The following is a 15,338-nucleotide window of genomic DNA, read 5'->3' as shown; positions in this document are numbered from 1 at the left end:
CCACATTAGATCTTTCGTGTTTGTTTCATAAGTCATGCATAGCAATGTGTAGCAGCAAGTTTTTTCTTCCGAATAAGAATTCATAATTTTGTCATCCGAATAATATTTGAGATATCATGGGCTTTTATAAGAAATTTGTTTCATCGTGATATTATTTAATTTATTCGATCGTGTCATTCGATTTATATTCTATATTCGAAAAAGATCGAAGACGGCCAAAATACTTTAATCAAGGCGTGGATTATTATAGAATTGCCATGCGGTAAATAGAACGACAACGCGAGTCGATGAGGCCGAGACCGTTGGCGAGATCCTGGATTGCGGGCGGGGATCAACCCACCCACCCCCGACGATAGAGCGTCGGCGCCGCGACGGCGGAAGCACGCAGACGCATCTGGACCAACATCGATGACGTACAGACGTGAGGAAGGCAGCATACGGAATCCGGTGGCAGGCTCCAGTCCGTTTCGATTCCGCTTAGCGTTTGGTCTTCCATCGGGAGTTGACGAGTAAAGGAGGATTCGCGCTTTCGGCACACGAGATAAAATACCTGGATGCTGGAGGAGCTTCTATCGATCTGCCGATATCGACGAGCGATAAGCGGGTCCGTCTCTGCTCACGGGGTTGCACCTGCTCGAATGCGACGTCGCGACGCCCGATTGTCGACATTTCGAGTGTCGATCGAAACATTAGGAGAGAGCGATCTCAGAGAGCAATGACAGAACGCACGAAGATTACGAACCACCTGTGAACCGGCTTGGAAACGCATATCAAGACATCGATCATCTTTGAGGATTACGGATATAATGTGCATCTGTGCATCTGTGTGTTTGTGATTTCGATATTTATAACTGTGTGGCATTGTTTGTAAAACGCGCGGCGAACTGTGTAATTGTGCAATAATTATATACAAAAGTGTTCTGCAGGGATAATCGAGAGCACATAACTGGACATCGTTATCGAGCAGAGCTAACGAGTTAAGTTAACTCGCTACTGACAGGTAATGCCTGTATATAATTTTACCATCATAAAGTTTTTACCTGCGTAGTGATATTTTTTGATTATTTGTAACAGTCTGTGTTTTTAATATAAATATAAAAGAACAGTCTGTGTTTTTAATTTAAACGTAAAAGAACAGTCTATGTTTTTAATATAAATATAAGAGAACTTTATAAAATTCCCTGTGGTCAATAAAGAAATAAAATAAATTTTAAATCCTGTGCGATATGAAATATGCATAATTCACAATAAATAATTAAATAAATTAAATAATATTTTTTTTTAATGTTTCGTTTCAATTATAATAATAGATAAAAATAGTAACCTATTTTTCTTTGCTAACTTAAATTTAAAGTTCAAGAACATTCTTTTTATTTTATTTTCTCAATGGTGTACTAGAAACTATGTGAAAATAATAGAAAAAAATATTTTTGTACAAAATTTTCAATAAAATAAAATATAATAAAAAGCGTTCTAAAATTAAAAAAATTGTTAAGAAATCAAATTTCATTAAAATCAAAGGGAAAAACATGTTTTTTAAATGTCTTTAAAAGAGATTTATGTTGCTTACATAAATTTAAATATAAATTCAAATGCTATTATTCAGATTTATTTTGTGTTATTTTTATGCATCAATATGTTTAAAACGCGAAAAAAATTACAAAGCAGAGATGCGAATTGGAAAGTTTAATATTTGCACGATAAATTAATATTTTGTATATTTTTTATTTCACAACACATTGGTCACGTATTGTTATATTTGCAGATTGATGACTAATTGGAGAGTCCAGGATAATAAACATGAAATATTTGAAAATCGCATTATTTACGTTCAATCTATTAATATGGGTAAATAATACGCACTCTTTTATAACATTATAAACTAAGTCTAGAAATAGCGACACGTACCGACAACTTAGACGCTAGTGCTTCAACTATAAATATTTCTTCTATGTGTACTTCGGAGCAAAACAATTAGCCTTCAAATTTTTGCATCGATGTTCGATTAGATTATATAATATTTCTATAAAAAAATGACACAACGTTATTTAAACGTCATTTAACTTTGTGCATATTTAGGAAAACGGTTTCCTACAGTACAAAATTACCTACCTATGCGAGAGCACGTTATAAGGGAAGAAATGAGAAATCACCGTGCGATTTTTTTCTTTTCGTTAGCTGGCTGGCTGCACGGTGCTCGTTATAGGCGCCTGGTTACTCCTGGAGCCCAGCAAGGGGCACATTCTCAATCTTTTCGTATCTGACGTCAAGCCGCATGAAACTATTAATCTGATAGCTTACAGCCTCCTCGGGCTCGGTTTCATCGTGCTTACGGTCGGCTTCTTCGGCTGTCGCGCCGCGCTACGCGGAAATCAATGCATCCTCGCCACCGTGAGTAAAACGACATTTTTGCCATCCAACTCGTCGCACATACCGTTATAGATCGGCGGGGGTCAAGGTCGGCGATGCTTTCATCGTCATTCGTTTTTTTTCGCAGTACATGAGCATGCTGGTCGCGCTCATCATCACGGAACTGGTGACGGCGGCCATTGGAGGGTTGATGACTTTTCAGATCTTGTCAGATCTGGAGGAGAGGCTCACCAGTAAACTGGCAGTGAATTATGGTCACGATCCGACCAGCGATATTGCCTTCAGCCATAGCTTGGATTTTGCGCAGTACAAGGTTTAGAAATTAAGGGATTTCACTCGATTAAATGCTCATCTCGAATTCACACTCTGTACTATGTCTCTATGCTTTCGAAGAATCGCTCGAAGAATGTTTTTTGTCCTTTTCCGATATTCTTGATTTTGTTTTAATATTAATTCACTTCTTATTTTCCAACTTTTGACGTAAATCCTTGTTCTCTGTATATCTCTTGTAATCAAAATTTCAATTTTATTCTCGTTGAAGATCGCATGCCGTAATTATCGCTGTGCATTTGAGCGAAATAATAATGTGCCTTTTTTATTTAACGTTTTATTGAAAGATGTTTGTGTATTTCGGCTTATTTTCCCTACAGCACGTATTACGCGCAAAATACGTGCTTGTGAATTATGTTTCATGCATGACGAGGTCGCATGCGATGCTTTGTCAGAAATCGTCCACCCGACAAGACATTTCATGATGGTTCGAAGAACACATGGATGATTCCATTACAGTTTAATTGCTGTGGAGTCCATGGCGACAACGACTACAATGGTACAGCTTGGTGGAGGGACAGTCAAATCTCGGGAAACAGGAGACAAGTTCCCCTCACATGTTGTGTTCTTAAAAATTCCGAGGTATTTTATGCAATTGATTGTTATGCAAATTGATTGTTCTTAGAACAATATTAGATGAATTTTTGAAAAAAAAATTATTCATATAAAACATTTGATGGCAAACAACAAGCTTTGAAAGCACATACATAAATTTTGAAAGCACATACATAAATTCATAAATATTACGTGATATCATTACTTAAACATTTGTGATATCATTACTTAAACATTTTGTTTACATCCTATAAATAAATTATGAACTTAAAAAGCGCATTTATTAAATAACTGAGTTAAAGCTGCATAAAATCGAAATGTGTTCAATCGTAATGTGTGATAAAATTAATTTATTTTTATACAAGATCTATCCTTTCAGCATCGATTATTAGACGGTCATACAATTAAATAGATTGATTTCTGAAGATTCATTTCTTAAGATTGTTTCAGAAACGCTCGATAGAATCACTTTGATCGAATTATCATAGAATTCCTTTTATTAAAATTTTCAATAGATTTTTGGAAACAGAGACAGAGTGCCGAATTAGATGAATATGATCAAGTTCTACTAACGATCCAAGCGAATGTTCAATTTTTGCTTAAAATGTTACGAATTAAGAAAAATCAATTCGGTTATTTAATAGACGCGCCTCGTATATAAACAAATATTTTAATTCCCTGAATGATTTCAACTTTTGAATTTACAAATTGCTCATTATATTTCATTTTTCGTTATCTAGATATTTATAATTTACCTTGGATATCTACCTTTATAATTTATCTTAGATATCTATCTTAGATATTTATAATTATAAAATTTATTATATAATTACGTTATTATAAGATACGTTATTAATAGATATAATATTTATTATAATAAATTTATCAGTAAAATCGCACAGCAAATACTTCTATTTTGCAGAATAAAAATACAGGCAGTCCAATGAGCGTTGTTTCGAGAGTGTTCCACAAAAATGTGAGTAAAATATCAATGGCAAAGTGAAGTACATGAATTTTATGTGAGTAATCTTTTGTCACTGGTAGAACGAAAAACCGTGGCTGCATCCACAACCGAAGGATGAGGCCGCATGTCAAGTAGAGAATCAAGAAGGTCATGAGGGATACAGACACAAAGAAGTACAAAGAGATACACATTTTATTATAAAAATGTCGGCGCTACATATCACGTAGCTATGTGAATATTTCAGTAAACACGTATTTTCAGGGCTGCCTTGGAAAAGTTACCAACTGGTTGCAATGCGAAAGTTTCACGTTGGTATTCCTCGGAATGGCAATGGCAGGAATACAGGTAAATTATTTTAATAAATCATCTCGTGTAATACATTTTAAATTCTAAAGTACATTGATTAAAAAAATATTCTCCGAATTATTTTTTAAAAGTTTGTGATTTTATTTAAGAAAGTTCGAAGATCTCAAGATCCTCGAATTTTATAAAATGTTTTAACAAAAATTGTATGATTTAAATTAAACTGGATAAAAAATCCTGTTTAAAAAAATATTTTCGTATTTCAACAATAGATTTGCCAAATAATTTTTCTTAAACAGCTTTGTTTCTTTTATTTTAAATAATTAATAAGAATAGAATAATCATGTAAATTATTTTATAATAATTTCAGACATTCGGAATAATAACATCTGCTTTTCTCTGTCGAACAATAAGGGATATGCAGGATGAATGATCCATAGTTCGTAGTCTCAATGAAGTGAAAAGAATGTCATGGCACATGCATTCTTCTCATTGAGAAAGAGGAAATAACTTCGTTTTGTATCATCTGCCAAGATTTTCAAAATCGAGTCTTGTATAAATCAAAGACAATGACAAGATTCATAAAACTGCAACTTAGAAATCCTGTGAAAAGAAAGCAAGTCTTGTTCTTTCTTTCTGTGAAGTGTCTAATCAACTTCGAAGCGAGATAAATGCGTACGCTACATTTTTAGATCATTCTTTAGTGTGTACTTTGCTGCGAGTCAGTAACAAGGTAACCAATACACTCTGATGTATATATACAATATATACGCATCTTTGTTGTGTTCAATCCAAATAACAAGTCGCAATGTTATGATATCTCGCATAAAATTTTATGACGATTGCCGGTGAAAATCGATCAATAACGTGAATTGTTATTCGCGATATCTTGTCGGCTTGTAAATACACTTGCCAATGCAGATAATAAGAGTATATGCGTTGTGTATGTGAGAATTTTCGAGTTCTTTTTCCTTTCTGAAAAATTTACCTGATTCAAAATACAAATAATTTTTCGCACAAAGCTGTATGCATTTTAGAAAAATGATTTTGACGAATGAGAGTATATGGATGTGTGTAGGAGAGCTGGAACTGATTGTGATATTTTCATTTTTGAGGTTTTCTAAGCGCAATATTAGAGTATTCCATTGAGAAATATATTGTTACGCTCGCGGCGAGGACTTCGATAAATATCGAAAGCGCGCACTTACGAACTTTAATGCACAACACAGAACACAAACGATAACGTAAATAATAACAATCGGAATAATAACGCAAATAGCACAACGGAACGGCTCGGGAGAAAAACGCGTCCGCACAGCTAGACAGCTGGCTCCAGACTCATCTGACAGTCGTTGTTTGTAAACAATCTTCCTGCCGACGAGATCCGAACAACGGCAGGGTCATAACGACTTGGGCGCGCGCGTAACAATATTAAAATCATATAATGCTATTTACGCGTTTTAACTGCATGAATTTTCAAGATAATTTATTTATCTATTATTTAAATTTAAAAAAATATATAGATTTGAAAAAGATAAATAAGATTTTTTTACTTAATATACACTAACATATTTTATATAACAAATCGTTACATTTTTATTCATATATATATATATATATATATATATATATAATTATTATATTCATATATATATATGTATATATATATATATATATATATATATAATTATTTAAAAATTAATATTTGTAATGATAGCAAAATTTCTTTCTGTGATCTGAAAATTTGAAGTGATAAAAATGTCAATCGGCTCCAGCAGCTTCTAATAATCATGTATATTAGATATATATTATATAGAATTATATAGAATAGATATATATTTTATTATCCATTTTAGAAAATGGATGATACATACATATATACATCTATAGAAAGAATGTGTCATATATATTCTGTAACTAAAGGAATGCTTCCTTCTTTGACACTAATTTTGGAAGAATGTATTATAATAACTTGTGCCAAAAGAATTTTTATTGTATAATGAGTGATACAAATTTTAATATATTTTTATTTTCTTAAAACAGCAAGACATGTCCTACATATTTATAGAACGTACCTCAAGGGTAATAAAGATGTTGTTCTCTGTGTAAACTTGTAACTGATTTTACTTATTTTCACGAACTAAAAAAATATAACAATTTATATCCATATTCATAAAAATTTTTTTAACGTTTGAATGTTATTTACATTCTTCATAAAATAAGCAATTCACTTATAATTGAGCTTGATAACGATAATTTACATATTTTATATCTTAAGTAAATATCTGTATAAATAGGATATTACCAATGTATCGAATTTATTATTTTATATAATTGCACATATATTTACTGAAATGAACGCAAAAATAAAGGAATAAGATTTTCATATGTGCTTAAGGATGAATATTTTCATAAAATAAATGTGGGTTAAAAAATTATGATACACTTTCTTCATAAAAGTAAACATCACGATCATTTAGCGATTGAACTGGTCGACAATTAAGAAGTAACGGTTGGTAATCTATTGAACATAGTTTTCGAAATTGTTCCACCTATATAGTAGACAATTATATATATGATTATACTAATGACAATGTAAAGCCGATGACAAATATCTTAATATACATCTTGACATAGTATCTAACAAACAGATTATTTTACCTGCGATGTGGATATGGCGATTGGTTCTTGCTGAACGATCCATGTAACAATTTCATTACAAGGAGGTTGACTGAGAGAACCATTGTATGTATAGTAATCTCTGTCGAAAGGTGAAAAAATCCATTCCAATGGAAAAGGAGGTATGCAGACTATCGATCCTGGTGAGGTAATGCGCCACAAATTGCTCACAATGTGATCCAAATAAGGATTATCCGCATAATTTATCTAAAATCAAGCATGATATAATAAATCCAGTTTAATATGTAACATATTTTATTGAATAGAAAGAGAAATACAGAGAGAGTGGGAGGGAGAGGGGGGGAAGAAAGAATGAATCAATTTAATTTTTTATTTACAGGAGATATTTATGATATAATTTATAAGATATATTTATAAGATATTCCCTGACAAAAAATCATACTTGAAGGAAAAATGAAACAATCGCTAGTCCGTCTTTCGCTCCGAGAGCAATTGCCTCCAACAATGATTTAATTCCACGTTTTCTATGAACAATTTGTAGCTCCATAGGATAACGAACATAATCTAATGTGTGTTCACTGCCTTCTTCGTTTGACGGACCCCAGTGGAAGAGAACATGAGAGAAATCATATGTATCGGTCAAAGGTCCTCCTTTAAGCTGCGGCCACGTAGTACTGGTCCAAGATCCTTGGAATATCACTGCATATATTAAAAATGCATAATAAGAAAAGTATTATATAATCTTAATTAATCTCTTTTATTTTATGTTATTATTATAAATTACAAAAATATCAAGAAAATTTATCATAATTTATTTTAATTTATTCAATTAAATAGAAAATTAAATTAAATCTACCAGTATGACCACTGTTTGCGATAGTCATCGATAAAGGTCCGTTATTATAATTGCTCCATAGAAGTGGTTCAGATGGTTGCATCACTACAGCGAGCCTGGTGATAATATTGATTGGCGATTGATTGCTACCGGTGCTTGCGGGATATAAGTCCTTCCAAGTATGAGGACCGTTCTGATGAGCGTATCCAAATGAGAAAGCGGGTGTACGGTAATCCACATAATCCGTTCGGTTCTCCGTACATGAGAATAATTGTGTCCAGTTCCAAATGTCATTCAAAAATAAAACTAGAATGAATGAAATTATATTGTAATATAACGTTATATATATAATTCGTGTATGTGTGCATACATTGTGTCTTTTTGCGATGCTTACTTATGAGAAGAACGCTGCTACACACAATCATACATTCCGTTAACGAAAAGTCTAACATTTTTATAATTTTTATAATGACATCTATTAGGAGTATTTGAATTAAAAATTTCAAACTTGTCTTCATATGTGTAAAATTACCTAATAAAAGTTTATGCATGCATAGACAATTTACTTAAAATTTCGCTAAACATTTCATGTGTAATAATTTTTATTATAAAACTACTTTTATAAAAATATAAAATATAATGTAAAACATCAAATGTGACATGTGACAATTTATGAGAATCGATAAAGCATACTTCAATCCACACAAATAATGTGAAGGTAATCTTATATCTTTTCCAATAAAAAAATTAAGCGATTTAAAACAACGCGTTAGCAACTTCTTACCATAAATTGGTAACTTACAACCTGTTCACAAAAATGTCATTATATTAGATATCAGATGATTAATACTTACATGTTTAACATGTTTCGTGAAAATAATAAACACTTAATTTCACATTACTTCCCATTTGAAGGCTCGACATTATAATCGATAGAAAAATGACATCCAAATCCAAAGGTGTATAATATTATACATATATTTAAAGAAAAAAGTATATATATATATATATATATATATATATTTTTTTTTATTTTAAAAACTTATTTTAATTACGTGCTGTAAGAAAAATTGTACACGACATCATCTTCGGGCCTACCAAAATGGCGACAATCTCCGATTGATATTAGCCGCATCACTGTATGGACCAAAAAATTTCCACCATTGCTTTTGACTAATTATTGTTCAAATCTTGGCACAGCAATACTTGCTAACACTGGCCAAACAGGTTACTTCTTTATATATTTAGCACAAAGTTAAAAATTGTTATAAATATATTTAATTTAATAATTTTTAGTTAATCTTGAACTGGCGAACAGAAAAATGCCGATAATGCGCGGTGGTCCTTTAAAAGACGATGAATTTCAGTTCATGAACATACAGTTTCACTGGGGTCCGTCCAACTGTCGGGGCGCGGAACATTCTATTGATAATATTTGGTAATATTATCAATAGATAATATATAGTATATTTGGATAATATTAGAGAGAATGAAAGGGAGCAATTTAATGTTTAAAATTAATAATTATATGAAAGAAAGATCAAGAATGTATCAAAAGAATTACATTTTTTATTTAAACTCAGATAAATGTATTTAAAATTATTTTAAACGTATAATTTTAAATTATATGAATTTTGTTCAATTGATGCTGATTAATATATATAATTAATATATAATTTATAAATGATATGTATTTAATAAGGTATTCAATGGAAGCGCAAGTTATGCATTGGAATACACGTTATGGATTGATAGAAAAATGCTACAATAAACCTGACGGGATTGCAATACTCTCTTATCTCATGCAGGTATAATAATAAGCAAAAATAAATATCAAGAAAAAAAAATCAATATTTTTACTTTCAAGATAAATCATTGATTGTTCGATGATATCTTTCATTGAATTATCATGATACATTTATAAATATATAAATATAAAAAATATAAATTATATAATTATAAAAATATATATTTGTTATAAAAAAAGGTTGTTGGTTGTTCTGGGCTTCCGGACAATCCTGCACTTGCTCCAATTACTGATAAACTCGCAGAAATAAAACAAGCAAATAGCACCGTCAATATTGCACCTGGTACTTTTACGTGAGGCGATTTTTAATTTTTCAATTTAATGTATCAATTTGATCCATTGTAAACTAAATCGCGTAATAGAAATCATTTCTTTTATTTTTCTCATGTTTTATTATTTCCAATCATCAGTAAAAATTTGTATATTTTTATTTCATAATATTTTCATAATATTTTTATTTCATCATATTTTTGATAATATTTTTTACTTTTCATGAATAAAAGCGATGTTATAATGTTAATACTTTTTAATTGACTATCTAATCATATATATATCATAGATTGTTTACGTTGGATGGCGCACGCATGTAAGTGGTCTGGATATTACACTTATTCAGGTTCTCTTACTTTTCCTCCATATAATGAATGCGTTACGTGGATAATTGTGCCAAATGCGATAAGAATATCTTCCAATCAAGTAACATATCAAACTTTGAAAATTATATACATCATAAATTAATATCTTCCCATATATATAATTTATACAATTAATACAACTAATATATTAATAGGTGGAAGCATTCAGAAATCTCTACAATCATAAATGGGAACGTATAGTAAGAAATTATAGGTCACAACATCTTCTTCATGGAAGAAGGATTTTCTTTGCCACAGATGTGTGATGTCCATGCAATAGTTTAATCTATATCAAAAACATACTATCACTAAAAAATTATTACATTATATATAGTAGAAATGATTCTTTTCCACATATTACCTATGTTTACCTAGCTAAAAATATAAATAAAGGTATAAAAATACAAAAATAATGCATTTATCACATAAATTTTTTTTTAAGATTCGAGATTTTGTAAATAATGATAATTATAAAAAATTAGCTAACTTCAAAGATGTTAAGTTGTGAAATATAACATGATGACATAACTTAATAAAATGTAATTATATTTTGTACAAAAAAATTTTGTAGTTATATATTATGTTAAAAATGATTCTTAATTAATACAATAATGACGAATTATACAGGAGCTATAGGTAAGAAATACATAAAAAATAATACTGAATCGAGGTTATGCATACTGCATCTTATAATTTTTAAATTATATATTAATATTTGTTAAGGTTTGCGAAAAACTGGTCAAGCACCGATTGATTTAATTGACAAAATTGTACGACCTAAGAGATTTCCACCATTAATTTTAAATGGCCACTGGTTAAATGATGGGAATGCAACCTTATTTAATAATGGCAAAACAGGTAATACAATTTGTTTTATATATTTACATAATTTTATTGTGGCTTGTTTGTGAAACGCAATTGAATATCAAATTCTTTTCTTATTAGTGAAGATTTTTTTGAATGGTGATAGAATCCCATCAACGGTGTTTGGTGGTCCTCTCGTAAATGATGAGTATGAATTTTACGATGCACACTTTCATTGGGGTGAAAATGATTGTAGAGGAGCTGAACACATGATCAATGGTACTTGGTAAGGACGTAATATCAATTACGATTAATAATCGCATATAAAAATTAGAGAATTGTTAGTGAAAATTTTACATTTAAATGTAGGTTTTCCATGGAATGCCACATAGTACATTGGAATCGGAAATATCTCACTTTTGAGGAATGTTTAAGACACCGAGATGGTATTTGCGTGTTGGCCTATTTATTTTTGGTATAATTATTAATACGTAATTATATCTTTTTTACGTTTCATACGTTATTAATGAATTTATTTTATAGGTCAAATCAGGCTCTTGTCAATGGAATAACAATAAGTTTTATAGAATCTCTGAAAATTTGCAATACGTTCAAAATGCTGGATCAGAAATAAAAATTCCATCAAGTTAATATATTAAAAAAATAGAAAGTTTATCATACATTATTATTTTAAATTTGATATATATTTTTGAAATTTTTAGACTCTTTATCTTGGATGAGAATAGCAACAGATTGTCCAAATTATTATACTTATCAGGGATCCTATAATGTAAAATCTAATTGGGAATGTGTTACATGGATCGTATTTCCAGTTATTATTCCTATACAATCATGCCAAGTAAGTTGTGCAAAATATAAGTTATAAATATTCATCTAAATTTCGTAAAATAATTATGATTATTGTTATTAATTTGAAACTAATATTTATTATTTATAGAATACATTGCAAAAACTATTTTTTTTAATATTAATGAACACACATATATATATATATATATATATATATATATAAATATATAAATGTATTAATAAACTTCCTACAGCTTAATGAATTTCGAAAATTGAGGAATAAGAAAGGTGAATTTATAAAATCAAATTGGAGAGAAGTTCAACTTTTACGAGGCCGGCGAATATTTTTGGCTATCTCTTAACAAAAATTTGTATCTTGCTTTAAATTTCAGATGAATTATTTCAAGTTTTTAAATATTTTAACTTAATATTTTACAATATATTTATAATTTTATACAACAAATTAGTTGAAAAGCTCTTAAATTTTTCTAATTTATATAAAATGTAATAATCTATTAAATCATTCTAAGTAATATTAAAAATATTTTGTTTTATGTTTATTAAATTTTTTAATTTATGTTATCTATATTACTGTGAAAGTTATAATCATCGTTATATTTTACACTTCTTGAACTCATTAAGTCTATTGAAAGAATCGATACTGGCGCAAGCTCGTTCTAATGCTTCTTCCAGAGCTTTATATATACGAATGAAAAAAATTTCTCTGTAAAGTTGTAGATTTAAATGGTAACTTTCCTTTCTTTTTTCTTGCATTAACGTTTGTGTTTGATCGATTGATTTTTCCGTATGTATTTCTTGAAAGTTTTTATTGGATCTTTGCGATAAAAGCGTTGATTCTTGTTGATCTATTTTTGTTGCAGATTTTTCTTGTATCAAACAATTCTTCTTCACGAGTTCACTTTCATCTTCAAAACAATTCACAAAAGCGCATAAAATACTGTATACAGCGTTATATTTATTCTTACAAGTAAAATTAAATTCAGTCCAACTGGGTCTGAGACTTTGCTTGCAAAGGTTGTTGAATCGAGAAAGCATATCGCATTTGTAGTTTACATCCTTTATTTGTAAAAGGATGTCTCGCAAAGTATCCAGCGACAAGTTCCAGGTTGACAAACTTTCATCGGTAACGTCACAATACATTTTTTGCAATTGTGTCACGATACTCGGATGATAGTAATAATAGGGATTTAGAGAGGTGAATAAGTCGCTTTGCGAAAATAACGGCTTGTAAGTCGGCTCCGGTGGTTCACTGGTCTCCACGCTGATTATAATTTCCTCGATGATCGAGCGTATCGTTGAATCACGAATGCGACAATCTAAATGTTCATCTATCGCTCGATGATCGGTCAGTTCTGTGCTCCGACTATCGATTGCACAGCCCCAGAAGCGAAATAAGAACGTCGAGGGACTCAATCTCGGTTCTGTGATGAATCGCCAGGACTCGATGAAAACTGCTCGAGTTTTAGACCGAAACCATACCTTGATTTTTATGATCTGTCCTGGAAGTATGAGACCTTTCGTCTTGTTGAAGAAGAATGGATTGCCACATCTTTCGAAGGATACGCTGCTTGACTGGAAAGTTGGCGAATCTCGCCAATGATATACGATAACACGAGTGCCTTTATTCTCAAGAACAATTTCTTTTTCGACAAGCTCATCAATCTCACTCGTGAAAGTTAAAGACCATGTAATGGGATCGGTGTCCATCGGCTCGAAGAAAGATTTTCGCCAGATGAATTCTTGATCTTGAATCTTGAGTACTATCGCTTGATTGACATCTTCGGGAGACTCTTCATCGGGCTCTGTGATGGTTATCGGCGGAATTCGTAGCAGCGGTTCCTTCTTTCCAAAAGCATGTCCTTGAATAACTAATTCTGCCATTTCCGGTTTCTTCGGCAACAGTAATGCGATTTCTTCAGCCAACTCGAGTTTACGCGTTTTTAAATACTCGCTACGTTTCCAAGATTCCTCCTTGGTTTTCAACACCATAAGATCTCGTTCCTTCGCTATTAAATCGGGTAATTCAACGTGCATTAAATCCGGAGGAAGATTCAGGTCTTTCCTAGTTGGAGTCAACGATATTTTGGGCAAATGGCAAGCATCGTGATCCGAAAGAAATTCGGGCGTGCGCCAAAATTCCGGTCCACCGCGATATTTATCGGCGATTACGGGTACCGGTATGGCTGCGTGTTCCATCAAATTTTTCATCTCGACGAAAGCGCGAAATCTCTCCGAAGAACTTTGCAGCTGATCGACTTGCGGGCGACCGGTAATAGTCTCGATGTGACGATTCTGCTTCTTTCGATCAGCAAGCCACTTTCGCCAATTTACAAAACGACAATCCTCCGAAAATGATATATCCTCGGAGAGGATGTTATCTCTGGTCGTTACAAATGGCTGACGAGTCCTTTTCCAGGTTCGTTGCTCGTCAGATTTACCGATTGTCCGCGCAAAGTCCATTTTTAGAGCATTAGATATTTTATATTTGATGCTAAATATCTCTTATTTTTGTGAGGATTTAAATAAATTATTTTATTTTCGGTACATTCTTCTCAATTATAAAACATTGCGTTTTTCTTCTTTTATTTTTATAAAAATATATAATTATTTTATATATACAAAAAGTGACTTATTATTAATGATTCATGATATCGATGACATTTGAATTGAGAAGTGTGAGCAAAGTCGATCAAATATTATGTTTTAAGTCTTGCATAAAAAGCTTTCAATTAATAATATAATACAAAATAATATATCGGCATGAATTCTTCAACAGGTATCATATATATAAATTAAAATGGCATTATTTTATATAATTATTTTATTTTTAAAATATTTTTTTCTGCAATTTTTTAGATACTGATAAGGATAGTAATGAAATGGTTAGATTCATACAACAATTAGCTAAAACTGATGGCAAACTGGAATCACCAATTAATTTGAATATCAGTCACATGAAAGTCATTAAATTAAATCCTGTACAATGGCATAATTACAATGACACGCCGAAGAAAATGAAACTCACCAACACCGGATATACTGGTTAGGTTAATAGAATATTCAAAAAATTATTTCTAGATAAATATTGCAATTGTATTTATTGTTAATAGTGATTCTTAGCGCAACGTGGCATGCAGAAGAACCATATTTGTGTGGCGGTCCTTTTGTTGGTAATTACATCTTCTCACAACTCCATTTTCATTGGGGGAAAACCGATATGAACGGTAGCGAACATTATATCGACGGTGGAAGGTTTTACTTTTA

At 31.2% G+C, this 15,338-nt stretch overlaps 4 protein-coding genes across 4 annotated transcripts; 2 read left to right on the top strand and 2 right to left on the bottom strand.

Moving 5' to 3' along the window:
• The first annotated feature begins 202 nt into the window (after positions 1 to 202).
• Positions 203 to 6,025, top strand: LOC105253831 (tetraspanin-11). Its single transcript, XM_011262145.3, has 9 exons — positions 203 to 1,000; positions 1,766 to 1,848; positions 2,179 to 2,391; positions 2,498 to 2,683; positions 3,160 to 3,282; positions 4,178 to 4,231; positions 4,300 to 4,392; positions 4,481 to 4,564; positions 4,893 to 6,025. The coding sequence occupies exons 2-9, from the start codon at positions 1,801 to 1,803 to the stop codon at positions 4,953 to 4,955; spliced, it is 864 nt and encodes a 287-aa protein (XP_011260447.1). The 5' UTR covers positions 203 to 1,000; positions 1,766 to 1,800; the 3' UTR covers positions 4,956 to 6,025.
• Positions 6,026 to 6,836: 811 nt separating this feature from the next.
• LOC112639287 (carbonic anhydrase 1-like) lies at positions 6,837 to 8,449 on the bottom strand. The gene is made up of 5 exons (XM_025412702.1): positions 8,392 to 8,449; positions 8,019 to 8,303; positions 7,605 to 7,861; positions 7,184 to 7,408; positions 6,837 to 7,074 (listed from the first exon to the last, which is right to left on the bottom strand). Exons 1-5 carry the CDS (start codon positions 8,447 to 8,449, stop codon positions 6,958 to 6,960), a joined length of 942 nt encoding a protein of 313 aa, XP_025268487.1. The 3' UTR covers positions 6,837 to 6,957.
• Positions 8,450 to 8,937: 488 nt separating this feature from the next.
• Positions 8,938 to 12,415, top strand: LOC112639286 (carbonic anhydrase 2-like). The gene is made up of 12 exons (XM_025412694.1): positions 8,938 to 8,956; positions 9,063 to 9,224; positions 9,294 to 9,435; positions 9,700 to 9,805; positions 9,985 to 10,087; positions 11,067 to 11,075; positions 11,163 to 11,297; positions 11,385 to 11,529; positions 11,613 to 11,718; positions 11,787 to 11,889; positions 11,966 to 12,102; positions 12,308 to 12,415. Exons 1-12 carry the CDS (start codon positions 8,938 to 8,940, stop codon positions 12,413 to 12,415), a joined length of 1,275 nt encoding a protein of 424 aa, XP_025268479.1.
• A 250-nt stretch (positions 12,416 to 12,665) lies between these two features.
• LOC112639285 (MYCBP-associated protein-like) lies at positions 12,666 to 14,534 on the bottom strand. Its single transcript, XM_025412693.1, has one exon. The coding sequence runs from the start codon at positions 14,532 to 14,534 to the stop codon at positions 12,666 to 12,668; it is 1,869 nt and encodes a 622-aa protein (XP_025268478.1).
• Between the last annotated feature and the right edge of the window lie 804 nt (positions 14,535 to 15,338).

The sequence above is a fragment of the Camponotus floridanus genome, unplaced genomic scaffold (genome assembly GCF_003227725.1).
Source record: "Camponotus floridanus strain SB8 unplaced genomic scaffold, Cflo_v7.5 scaffold55, whole genome shotgun sequence".
Taxonomy (NCBI): Eukaryota; Metazoa; Arthropoda; class Insecta; order Hymenoptera; family Formicidae; genus Camponotus; species Camponotus floridanus.
The sequence above is the reverse complement of the archived record's forward strand: the minus strand, read 5'-3'. Positions and strand labels throughout refer to the sequence as shown.

Coding starts and splice junctions, on each gene's coding strand:
- LOC112639286 (XM_025412694.1), top strand. Junction 9,436..9,699: donor CATTCTATTGATAATATTTG/GTAATATTATCA, acceptor GTATTTAATAAG/GTATTCAATGGAAGCGCAAG. Junction 12,103..12,307: donor TTCCTATACAATCATGCCAA/GTAAGTTGTGCA, acceptor AACTTCCTACAG/CTTAATGAATTTCGAAAATT.
- LOC112639285 (XM_025412693.1), bottom strand. CDS start 14,534: ATGGACTTTGCGCGGACAATCGGTAAATCTGACGAGCAACGAACCTGG.
- LOC112639287 (XM_025412702.1), bottom strand. CDS start 8,449: ATGTTAGACTTTTCGTTAACGGAATGTATGATTGTGTGTAGCAGCGTT. Junction 8,304..8,391: donor TAGCAGCGTTCTTCTCATAA/GTAAGCATCGCA, acceptor CATTCATTCTAG/TTTTATTTTTGAATGACATT. Junction 7,862..8,018: donor CGCAAACAGTGGTCATACTG/GTAGATTTAATT, acceptor TAATATATGCAG/TGATATTCCAAGGATCTTGG.
- LOC105253831 (XM_011262145.3), top strand. CDS start 1,801: ATGAAATATTTGAAAATCGCATTATTTACGTTCAATCTATTAATATGG. Junction 3,283..4,177: donor GTGTTCTTAAAAATTCCGAG/GTATTTTATGCA, acceptor TCTATTTTGCAG/AATAAAAATACAGGCAGTCC. Junction 4,565..4,892: donor TGGCAATGGCAGGAATACAG/GTAAATTATTTT, acceptor TAATAATTTCAG/ACATTCGGAATAATAACATC.